We start from the raw sequence: 12,613 nt of genomic DNA, 5'->3' as shown, positions 1-12,613 counted from the left end.
TGATGTTCTTAATGTTTATGTCATTGGTGAATAAACACAAGGCCTGCTCCTAGTTTATGGATCCTGGGTTATTTGGTTTTTATTTAAATGTTTGCTCTTATAAGAATTCACCCTTGGTGATTTTTTTAATCACCTCTAATAAGCTATCTTACTTAAGATTAAGGTGTCATCTTACTAGCTTTGTCAAGTATTTCTCAACTTTTCAGCTATTTTTTATAACTTTAAGTCTAAACTCTCATGCTTTGGAGTCAAAAAGAAAATTTAAAATAGTATAGCAGATTAGTAAAATAGTGAGAAAAAGAATGAAATCTGTGGAATTAAACAGTTTCTCTACTCAAGGCTGAGCTGAATACAAAGCAACAAAAAGGTCCAAGATGAGAAAAATAATCAAAAATAAAAAGTGACTATGAGCTATATTAGCCATCTTTTTACTTACAGTGAGTAAAGCTTCTAATTTACTAAGTGATATGGCTTTCCTAATGTTCCTAGAAGTTGTATTTAAATTGAATTTGTAATGGAATACTAGGGACAACTGTATACCAGCAAATTAGATAACCTAGATGAAATTGACAAATTCCTAGGAAGACCCAAAACTACAGAAAACAGACTCAAGAAGAAATAGAAAATCTGGTAGATCTATAACAAGTGAAAAGACTGAATTAGTTCTCAAAAAACTACCCACTAAGTAATGCCCGGGACTAGATGGCTTCACTGCTCAAGTCTACCTAATATTTAAAAAAGAATTAACACCTTAGCATTTATTATGATCAATTGAATTTTTACTAGCACGCCAAGAGGATTCAATAGGGAATAAGTGGTCTTAATCAAATGGTGCTGAGACAACATGCAGAAGAATGATGTTGGACCCCTACCTCATGCAAAAAATATACCAAATTTCTATGAATTTGTAAGAATACTTTTAATGCATCATAGGAATGTACTATTTAAGGAAATCTTATTAGTAAATGTAAATATAGTAGTCCATCTAGAGAGTAGTTTCCTTAAGCAGCCTCTCTGTTTTGGATATCTTTTTTTTTCCTTGGATTTATTGATGATAATATTTGACTTTTTCTTTTTTTAATTTCTTTTTCTTTTTATCTTTCTTTTTTAAATTTTGGTGATGCTTTCAGAAGTGACTAAAGTTCGAAGAAATCTATTCAATCATGAAATGCTTTCTCCTTCAAAAAGATCACTAAAGCGGGGATTGCCTAGAAGCCATTCTGTGTCAGCTGTGGAAGGTCTAGAACATAAACTTGACAATTTCAAGAAGACTAAAGGTACTACATTTCATGGTAACCAAGAAAAAGGGGATTCTTTCTTTAAGTTTGGTGGTAACACACCCTCTTTCATTCCTGATTTATTAGTTTGAGTTTTACTGCTTTTTTTCTTGGTCAGTTGAGCTAAATGTTTGTCAATTTTGTTGATCTTTTCAGAGTACTTTTAGTATCATTGACTTTTCTTTATTGTTTTTATAACCTCTTTTTCATTATTTCCTTACTTCTACTTGCTTTGGTTTTAGTTTGCTCTTTTGCAAATTTTTTAAGGTGAAGTTTAGATTATTGATTTGAGATTTTTTTTTTTTTTCTGAGATATAGTATTGCTCTGTCCCCCAGGATAGAATGCAGTGGCATCATCATGGCTCACTGCAACCTCAAATTCCTGGTCTCAAGCAATCCTCCCACCCAGCTAATTTTTTTCTATTTTTAGTAGAGTCAGGGTCTTGCTCTTGCTCAGCCTGTTCTGGAACTCATGACCTCAAGCAATCCTCCTGCCTCAGCCTCCCAGAGTGCTAGGATTACAGGCATGAGCCACTGCACCCAGTCAAGATCTTTTTTTTAATACAGGTATTTACAACCACAAAGCACTGCTTTCTCTTCATCTTGTAAATTTTGTATGATGTGTTTTCATTTTCATCATCTCAAAATATTTTCTAATTTCCCTTGTGGTTTCTTCTTTGACCCATTGGTGTTTAGCAACACATTAGTTTCCATGTATTTGTGCTTCCCAAACTCACTTGTCATTGATTCTAGTTTCATTCTATTGTGACTGGAGAACATACTTTGTATGATTTCAATCCTAAATTTGAAACTTGGTTTATGGTCTAACATTTGGCTTACCCTGGAGAATATTCCATGTGTGTTTGAGAAGAATGTGTGTTTTGATCTTGTTGGGTGAAGTGTTTTATAGGTGTATGTGTTAGGTCTAGTTGGTTTATGGTGTTTGTTCAAGTCTTCTGTTTCCTTGTTGAACTTCTATTTAATTGTTCTATCCATTATTGGAAATGGAATATTCAAGTCTCCAACTATTATTATTGAATTATCCATTTCTCCCTTCAGTTGTCAGTTTTTGCTTCATGTATTTTGGGACTCTTTTTTGTTGTGTATATGTTTATAATTGTTACATCTCCTTGATCAAATGAACTTTTTATTAATATGTAATGTACTTTATTTCTTGTAACCTTTTATGGCTTTGAAGATAATATAGCCACCCCGCCTCTTTTGCATAGAACATCTTTTGCTATCCTTTTACTTTCAAGCTGTGTCTTTATCTAAATTGAGTCTCTTGTAGACAGCATAAAGTTGGATCATATTTTTAATCTATTTTGCCACTCTGCTTTTTAATTGCAGTGTTTAATCCACTTATATTCAATGTGATTACTGATAAGGAATGACTTCTGCCATTCCTATTTATTTTTTATATATTTTATGCCTTTTTGTTTTTTAATTCCTTTGTTACTGCCTTTTTTGGTAGTTAGCTAATTTTTTTGTAGTGTTCTTTTGTGATTCCCTTCTTTCTTTTTTGTGTATTTTTAGTTGTTTGCTCATTGGTTACCTTAGACATCATAATTAATATGTTAAAACTTAAGACAACCTAGTTTGAAATAAAACCAACTTAGTTTCAATAGTAAAACACGCTGCTCATATACATTTCTGTCTCCCCCTTTATATTGTTATAGATCACATATTTATATATTATGTGCCCATTAATATGGATTTATAATTATTGTTTTATGCATTTGCCTTTTAAATCATACAGGGAAAAAAACCCAAAAGTATCATAATACTGGCTTTTATATTTACCTATATAGTTACCTTTACCAGTGTTTTTTATTTCTTCTTATGGCTTCAAGTTATTGTCTAGTGCCCTTTCATTTGAAGCACTCCCTTGGCTTTTCTTTTTTTGTTTTTATTTTATTTATTTATTTATTTTGAACACTTCAACTATGACATGACCTTAGTTTTTCTTATATAGTAAGTCTACTGGTAATAAACTCCTTCAGCTTTTGTTTATCTGGAAATATCTTAATTTCTACATTATTCCTGAAGGTTATAGAATTCATGATTGACAGCTTTTTTTCTTTTAGAACTTTAAATATGTCATCCAGTGCCTTCTGGCCTCTAAGGTTTCTGATGAGAAGTCAACTGTTAAACTTATTAAATTGCTTCTCTGTTGATGGTTTCAAGATTATCTTGAGTTTTTTTCTGCTTGGAGTTCATTGAACTTCTTGCATGTGTAGGTTCCTGTCTTTCATCAGATTTAGGAGGTTTTCAACCACTATTTCTTCAAAAATATTTTCTCCTAGCACTCTCGGAGGTGAGGTGGGTGGATTGCTCAAGATCAGGAGTTCGAAACCAGCCTGAGCAAGAGTGAGATCCCGTCTCTACTATAAATAGAAAGAAATTAATTGGCCAACTAATATATATAGGAAAAAAAATTAGCTAGGCATGGTGGTGCATGCCTGTAGTCCCAGCTACTTGGAAGGCTGAGGCAGTAGGATTGCTTGAGCCCAGGAGTTTGAGGTTGCTGTGAGCTAGGCTGACGCCATGGCACTCACTCTAGCCTGGGCAACAAAGTGAGACACTGTCTGAAGAAAAAAAAAAAAAAAATTTCTGCCACTTCCTCTGCCTCTTCTCCTTTCAAAGTTCCCATGATATTTATGTTAGTACACTTGATGGTGTCCCCCAGGTCTCTTGGGCTGTGATCATCTTTTAGTTCACTGATCGTTTTAACTGCCCATTCAAATCTGTGGTTGAACTTCTCTAATGAATTTTTCATTTCAGCTATTATACTTTTCAGCTCCAGAATTTTTTAGTTCTTTTTTTATAATTTCTATTGCTTTATTGATAGTCTCATTTTGTCCATACATTATTTTCCTGATTTCCTTTAGTTCTTTGTCCATGGTTTCATTAAGCATATTTAGAAAAGTTAATATAACATCTTTGACTAGTAATTCCAATATGTAGGCTGTCTTGGGGATAGTTTCTGCCAAATTATTTTATCCTGTAAATTGGCCATATTTTCTGGGTTGTTTTTGTTTTTGTAAGCTTTATGTTTTTTTTGTTGAGAACTAGTTATTAAGGTTATAATATGTGTTAACTGTGGAATCAGATTCTCCTAACCCTCAGGGATTGCTGATCTTTTCTTATTGAGTGCTGCAGCTATTCATTTGTGCCTTTTCCAAACTTTTTTTATAAAGTATATGTGTATGTGTATAGTCACTGAAGTTCTATCTGTTATCTCTGTGGTCAGCCCATGACCTGACAAAAATTTCCCAAAATGTCTGGCTCCAAAAGGAGGGGGAGAAAAAGGTGTTTCTGTCTCTTTAAAACTTTCTAATAGATGCTGTGAGGGAAAGCCACTACAGCCTGAGAGGGCTGGTCCCACAGGGATCTGCCAGATTGACCAAAGCATGCAACCCCAGATCTTTATATCCCCACTGTTTGCTCTGGCACCAGCCAGCTGCTCCAGGAATAGGGGCTGCTGTCCCCCATGGCTGCAGCAGAGTTGAAGAAAGGAGGATGGGAGCTGATCGATATACATTATTCATCAAGCACTTCTCAGGCTGTTATGTATACAGTTTCCAGGTTCCAAAATAGTTTGATTCTGATCTTTTTTTCTAGTTTGCTAGTTGCTTTGGTGAAGGGACCAATCCCTAGAGCATTCCTCACCACCATTTTGCATGCCATTCCTCCTAGGGATTATAATTAACCCTCTTAGTGTGTGTGGGGGGGCCAATATATCAGCTACATAGGAGATATTGGCCCACCACACTTTTTACCCTAGATGCAGAAGCCGATATTTCGGCCTGCCACACTAAGAAGGTTAATATCTTACTTATTACAACCTAGTTCAGATTAATTCTAATTTAACATCAGTAGTTTATAAAAACTTTGCTTGTATATAGTTCTATTTCCTATCCTTTCTTTGTACTACATTGTCATATAAATTATATCTCTAATATGTTGTATGCTCATCAACACAGATTTATAATTATTGCTTTATCTTTTAAATCACAGGAGGAAAAAAGTTAAAAAATGCTTTTATCTGTCTTACTAATGTAGTTACCTTTAGCGGTGCTCTTTAATTCGAATTCGAATTCTTTAATGCGAATTCGAGTTCTAGTGTGCTTTCCTTTCAGTTTGAAGGACTCCCTTTAGAATTACATGTAGGATCAATCTGCTAGCAACAAATTGTATTGTTTTGTTTTAATCTGGGAGTGTGCCAATTTCTCCTTCATTTTTGAATGATAGTTTTTTTGGGTATAGAATTCATGGTTGACAGTCTTGTTTTCTTCTCAGCACTTTGAATATGTCATTGCACTGCCGTTGGTCCTTTATTTCTGATGAGAAATCAGCTGTTAATCTTATCAAGGCTCCTTTGTTCATGATGAACTGCTGTTCTCTGGCTTTTTTTCTTTTTTTTTTTTTTAAACTCATCTTGATTGGAATCTGGTTTCTTTTGTTTGTTCTTTTGTTTTGATACAAGGTCTTGCTCTTTTGCCTGGGCTAGAGTGCAGTGGCCCAATCATAGCTCACTGCAACCTCCAACTCCTGGGCTCAAATAGTCCTTCCTCAGCTTCCCAAATAGCTGGGACTACAGGTGTGTGCCACCATGCCCAGATAATTTTCAAATTTTTTTGTAGAGACAGGTCTTGCTATGTTGCCCAAGCTAGTCTTAAACCCCTGGACTCAAGCAATCGTCCTACGTCAGCCTCTCAAAGTGCTAGGATTACAGGCATGAGCCACTGTACCTGGCTGAATCTGGCTTCTTTTTAAGAGCCTCTCTTTTTTGATTTTTGACAGTTTGATTATGATTTGTCTATGTTTGGATCTCTTCGACTATATTCACTTGGGTTTATTGAGTTTCTTGGATATGTAATGCCTTTCATTAAGTTTACAGCATTTTTGGTCCATGTTTCTCTCAATATTGTTTCTGCCCCTTTCTATCCTTTCTGTCTAGGACTCCTCAAATGTGTATGTTGTTATGCTTGATGGTGTCACAGGTTATGAAGCTCTGTTTATTTTTCTTTATTATTTTTCCTTTCTGTCTCAGACTGAATAGTCTCAATTAATTTGTCTTCAAATTTGTTGATTCTTTCTTCTGCCACCTCAAATCTGCTGTTGAGCCCCCTAATGAATTCTTCATTTTAGTTATTATACTTTTCAACTCTGGAATTTCTATTTGCTTCTTTTTTATGATATTCTCTATTTGCCGTCATAGTCTCAGACTTTCCTTTAGTTCTTTAGATATAGTGTTTTTTAGTTCTTTGGAATATTTAAAATAGCTGATTTAAAGTCTTGTTCTAATAAACCCAATGTCTGGATTTCCTCAGGGACAGTGTCTGTTGACTTTTTTTTTTTCCCCTGAGTATGGGCCATACTTTATTTCTTTGCATGTCTCATAATTTTGACTACAACCAAATGTTTTAAATAATATACTGAGGCAACTCTAACAATCAGACTCATCCTACCTACCCACCTACACCAAGGTTTGTTGTTATTGTTGCTGTTTTTCTTAATGACTTTTCTGAACTAATTCCTTAAATTCTGTATTCTTTGTCATGCATGGCCACTGAAGCCTCTGCTTGGTTGTCTTATTGGACAGAAATTTCCTTAAATGCCTGGAACCTGTAAGCTTCACAGCCTCTGCAGAGGGGTGCTTCAGACATGTTGAGTCGTGCCTCAGCACTCAGCCAGGCCATTTACAACTCCACTTTACTTTCCCAGAGCCTTATGGTTAGCTAGAGGTGATAGCTTAGGGACTTCTCAGGTCTGTCCTGAGCCCACGCACAGCTCTATACATGCAGGTGGACTTTTAGGTACACAGGAATGTGTCAGAGGTTTGCAAAGTCCCCCATGGACATCTCATTCCCCGATTTTCCATGTTAAACTTTTTGTGAGCTTGTATTTAAAAGTGACTCTTATTTTACACAGAATTTTGTCAGCTCATTTGCATCGTATGTTATTACCACCTCAGGTAGCTGCGCTATATAATGACTGTTGCTGATTGTTTTTAGTAAATGCTCCCTGGAAAAAGGTGGTTTGCACTGAGTTCTGAGTCAGGTCAAATTGAGACAAGCCTTGTGAGTAGGATTTTCCAAGGATCTACCAGACAGGTCACATGATGACAGTTACCTGAGAATAGGGCTTTGGAGTAGCTCTCACCCCATTCTCCCCATCCAGAGGCTGCTGGTTTTCACTGTGATTGTGGGCTTTTGGTCTTTAAGGCTGCCCCAGGGCTATGGAGAAGTGGTAGAGACTAGGGCAAGGTAAAGCTCCACAAAGCTCACTGTACGTACGGAGAGTCAGCCATTTTCCTTGAATAGATACTCCCTAGACTGTTGCAACCCTTTAGTCAATCTCCAGAGTTCTGAGAAATGTGATGTGGGGTTATTTTTGGCAGGGCTCGCATTCATTTTACGGAGGAGGTTTGTTTGGAGGCCCTTATTACCATCCCTGCTGCCACTCCTCTGTCTAGTCGTTTTTAACATACTTTAAACCAGTCCTTCCATGAGTAGCCCGGCTTTCTACTCTGCAGAGAAATTTTGTGCCAGCTGGATTTATCTTAGTAATTAACATTTGTGTGGCATATCAGTATTTTCACGTATTTTATTTCATTTAATCATAAGTACTAGAACTACCAACTAGGTGGATGGATGTGTTAGTCCTACCAAGTAAGCACTTTTTATTTTTTCAGCGTTGCTTATTAGATAAATAATTTTATATTTACATTGACTTGTGTCATTATTTACTCTTTAATGGTGCCGATAATCTGTTCTGTCATGTTGAGTCCTATAAGCACAGAACTTAGCCCAAAGACCATTAAGATCCAGTCCAGCTAGGTGACAAGCCATATAGACATCAAACAGCTCCCTCTGTCTTACTGCTGCTTCTTGGTAAGGTTAAGTGAAATTTATAATTGAGGCTGTTTTTACATTTTAGGTTATCCCAAACTGCTGACTAAGAATGTGGCCGAGACTCCAGTCCATAAGCAAATCTCCAGAAGGCTGCTTCATAGACAAATCAAGGGCAGGTGAGTGACATCCTTGTCCACGCTTCTTCACACACCTGCACCACCTTCATAACAACCTTGTGAACCACTGCTTGCCTTCTCTTACCCTATGTGACTTAAATCTTAACTGTATTGCTTATACCCAAAGAGCGTTCCATAAATTCTCAATGAGGGCAGGAGAACCATACAGAGTGTACTCTCATCTGGTTTCTTTCACCCGGCATAATTGTTTTAAGATTTATCCATGTTGTTGCATGCAGTAGTTCATCCCTTCTTATTGCTGAGTAGTATTCCATTGAATGGATACTCCATAATTTTTAAATCCATTCATCTGTTGACATGGGGAAGGCTGGAAGTCTAGGATCCCAACTCGGCCTTTGCTGATGGGTAGGGCTGCAGTTTTTTCCGTGGTGCTTGGCTGCAGTAGGGTAGTTATTGTCTGAAAGTTTTTTGTCTTGCTTGGCTGCTGCTTTCTCGCCTCTTCAGCTTGAGATGCTCTTTCCTTGGGCATTTTTTTATCTGCTCCTGTTGGTGTATCCAGGTTGTCAGCTTCTCCTGCACCCACTCTGGAGTATATGCAGCAAAAGGAAAATGCAGGGAGCTCACTACCCTGTCTCTTGTGAAGGCCCCGGGGTCCCAAGACAGATGTCTTCTCTCCACCTGTCAGAGTCGTCTTATTTTATTTTATATATTATTTTATCTTATATATGATGCCAAGGGCTTTGGGGCTGTATTTTCAAGGAGAATAGGGAGAAGTGTGCCACTTCATCTTGTCAAGAATCCATCTTGACATTATTTGTAAACAAATTTTACACACCCGCAAAAGTTTATAGGATAAGAGGCAAGAAGTGAAATTAGTGGGACAGAGGATATATATATTTTTTTAACTAATTTTTTAAATAAAGCCCTTGACAAATTGGCAGAAATTAAAGCTCTTAAACAGAAATTTGAATGTTGCTGCTCCTTACTGTGGCAGTCTATTACTTAGGTATAATTTTTTAATACATTAGTGGAATTTAAAATATTTATTTTTAAATCAATTTTAATGTAAAATTGCTTTCAAAAAATAAACATTCTAACCATATCACTCGACAATAATAGTATGAGAGTGCTGACCAATATTTGTGTCATCAAACCCTGTGATCTTTATTACTTTGTTAGATGAGAAGCTGTGTGTCTCTTTAATGTGCATTGATTACAAGTGATATGGAATAATCTTTGTGCTTGTTGTTCCTCAAGATCCTCTGATCCTGGTCTTGATATTGATGTTGTTGAAGAGTCCCCTGAAAAGGGAGATGGTGAGTGTTACCTTTTTTTTTTTAATGCATTCTACCTAGTCTCTATGAAAACCTTTCTGCACTTGTGTTGTCACTCTGTATATCTTAAAATTTTACAGAAATTGTGATGGTTCTGCGTCCACAATATAGCTCAGTAAGTATTTAAAAGTGTCTGTTCTTTTTTTTTTTTTTTTGAGACAGAGTCTCACTCTGTTGCCCAGGCTACAGTGACCTCAAACTCCTGGGCTCAAGCAATGCTTCTGCCTCAGTCTCCTGAGTAGCTGGGACTACAGGCATATGCCACCATGCCCAGCTAATTTCTGTATATTTTTAGTTGGCCAATTAATTTCTTTCTATTTTTTAAGTAGAGATGGGGTCTCGCTCTTGCTCAGGCTGGTTTCCAACTCCTGACCTTATCCTCCTGCCTCGGCCTCCCAGAGTGCTAAGATTACAGGCATGAGCCATCGTGCCTGGCCTTAACTGTTCTTAACTGTTCTTTAACACAGAATTTAGCAAGAATTTCTGGAGAAGAAATAATTTTACACAATAGATTTCCAATTCAGAGTGAGGGCTAAACTACTGTGTTGTACAGTGGCTTATTTTAAAAATATATATGACAAAGGAGGGTTTTTAAAAACTAATTTCTTTTTTTAATTGTTCAAGTAATTCATGTTTGTTGTGGAAAAATCAGAAAATACAGAGAAGCCAAAATTTTAAAAATCATTTGATAATTCCACAATTCAGGATACTCTGTTAACATTTTAACATACATTCTAACTGCTATTATTTCTATACAAATATGTGTAATATATATTATACATATGAGACCTAACCTGCATTTTTTTTCTGCAAAAGTCACACGTACATACCTTTTTTCACCTTACATTATGCTCAAAGGTGGCAGTTTATGAGACTTCTGAAGGTGACAGTCTTTTATGTCAGTGGTTTTTTTTAATATGTTTGTTGGGACCAAGTATCAAACCCCTCTTAGCTTTTTAAGAGATACTTCAGAAGCCTCTTAAAGCCAATGGTTTGTTGAATTTCCATCTTGTATGTGGTATTGTATAAGTTTTGCCCATTTCTGACAGCACAGGAAAATATCAAGCTTATAGTTCTCCCTAGTTACTTACTGTGGTTCTGGTTTTACAGAAAGAAGTTTGAGACGAAGTCCTCGAATCAAGCAATTGTCACTTAGCAGAACAAATTCTGGTTCCTTCTATTCTTTGTCTCAGCCCAAGTCTCGAAGTGTGCAAAGAGTCTACTCATTCCAGCAAGAAAAGTCAGGTAACAACGGGGCCCGTCTGTCTTCACTAGTCTGTGCTTTTGTGAAACTTGACATGAAATTTGACATTTTCTTTCTTGCATTGGAAAGTAGAATAGGCATGTGTAATTGAGGTTCAGGGCAATAAGTAGGTGAATCCATATCCTTTGTAATAAGTCATCCCTTGGATTCATACAATTGGTTGTCCATACTATTGGTATTCATTCAAAAAGAAATTATACATAATTTCCATAATACAGCCAAATCCTGAGGTATGTAAGTATCCCAGGTGGAAGGTGATATCTGTTTTTAATGTTATTCATTCTTTTATCCATGATTAGCATTGTTAATAGATATGTGTTTTTATATTTATAAATTATTTCAATTGCCCACATTTTCTAACATAGGAGCTGGGGTTAATATACAGTCATATTAAAATTAATATACAGTCATATTAAAATTCAGGAAGGCAGCAATCATTGCATTGCTTGTATAATTAGGTGGGATTTTCTCCCCAGTTGCTCTCAAAAATAATTGTCTTCTTTCTTGTACAGACTGGCTGTTTTAATAGAATTGGGAGGGCAGGAGTTGAGAAAGAATTAAATATTGTTGCTATTTTCAACTTGCAGACCAAAGAGAAAATTCTCCAGTTCAAAGTATTCAGTCTTCCAAGAGCCTTCTTTTTGGGACAGTGTCTGAGATGATCAGCCCCTCAGAGAAGGGTTCAGCCCTAATTAAAAGGCCTTCGAGAAACACATTGAGTTTGGGGACACCTACAGCTTACCAGGTATAAAGTTTCTGTAATGTTTAAAAATTATGTAGTCTCATGGAACACAAGAGACATGGCCAAGGAACCCACTAGCATCCATTAGGGAAGAGAAAGCAGATGATCTACAGGTAATAGAGATTTGGGGTGGTTGGGTTGAGCCATGTGAATGATTACTAGGCATGTGGAAACTTAAAGCAGCAGGTTTGGCTGAAGCCACAGTGGTGGGGAGGAGATAGAGATGGTCTCATCTACTCGCTTGGCTTCAGCTGTCATTTATACCATACACTACACACACACGTAAAATACACTATATATATATATATTTTTTATCATATTCTCTATTTATATATATCTCACATCTCATTCTGAAATGTGTAAGAGTCACTCATCTGTCTCTGTTTAAATGTCTGCCCATTTAATATAGTCACCCATCTTAGAAACCTGGGATTCATCCTTGATTTCTCCCTCCCCTGGGCATAGTAAATGCATCAAGCCCTGCCCATTTTATTTACAAACTGATTCCTGCATCTACCCCCTCTTCTCCATCCCTGCAATTCCTACCCTGTTTCACTTCTACCTGGAACATTTCAACAGCCTTTTCCCTCTCAAATCCATCCTTAAGCCAAAGGTCAAAGTGTTCTTTCTGAAACATGCATCTGACTTTGCTTAAAGCTCTATAGACACCTCTGCTAAAGCAAGGTTTTCGAAGTTTTCTAACATGAAAGCTTTGTGTTCAAAAGTAATAATCTTTATTTGGAAACCCAGTAAATTGCTTAGAGGTTGGGGAGGACACAGAGCTCTGGGCAGGATTTGAAAACCATAGATCTACACAGCGAAGGTCAGTCTCCTCCCCTAGGCAGGCCAAGTCCTCCATGGTCTGGTCCCTGCAGGCCTGGCCTCAGCCCTCACCCATCACCCCTGCCCACCTCGCACTCCACTTTCCCAGCAACCTCAGGCCACACATTATCTTGCACAGGGCTGCTCGTTTTCACTTTTGTGCCTTTGCTCATTTTG

At 36.9% G+C, this 12,613-nt stretch overlaps 1 protein-coding gene across 1 annotated transcript in view; it reads left to right on the top strand.

The window, feature by feature from the left end:
* Nucleotides 1-12,613, top strand: part of TICRR (TOPBP1 interacting checkpoint and replication regulator) — a 45,229-nt gene that overhangs the window by 28,031 nt on the left and 4,585 nt on the right. Inside the window, exons 15-19 of the mRNA XM_012763338.3 lie at nucleotides 1,131-1,277; nucleotides 8,223-8,313; nucleotides 9,532-9,590; nucleotides 10,719-10,853; nucleotides 11,460-11,617. Coding sequence (XP_012618792.2) covers nucleotides 1,131-1,277; nucleotides 8,223-8,313; nucleotides 9,532-9,590; nucleotides 10,719-10,853; nucleotides 11,460-11,617 — 590 coding nt within the window. The remainder of the gene's footprint in view (nucleotides 1-1,130; nucleotides 1,278-8,222; nucleotides 8,314-9,531; nucleotides 9,591-10,718; nucleotides 10,854-11,459; nucleotides 11,618-12,613) is intronic.

This window comes from Microcebus murinus, chromosome 7 (assembly GCF_040939455.1).
Source record: "Microcebus murinus isolate Inina chromosome 7, M.murinus_Inina_mat1.0, whole genome shotgun sequence".
In the NCBI taxonomy this organism is placed as follows: Eukaryota; Metazoa; Chordata; class Mammalia; order Primates; family Cheirogaleidae; genus Microcebus; species Microcebus murinus.
The sequence above is the reverse complement of the archived record's forward strand: the minus strand, read 5'-3'. Positions and strand labels throughout refer to the sequence as shown.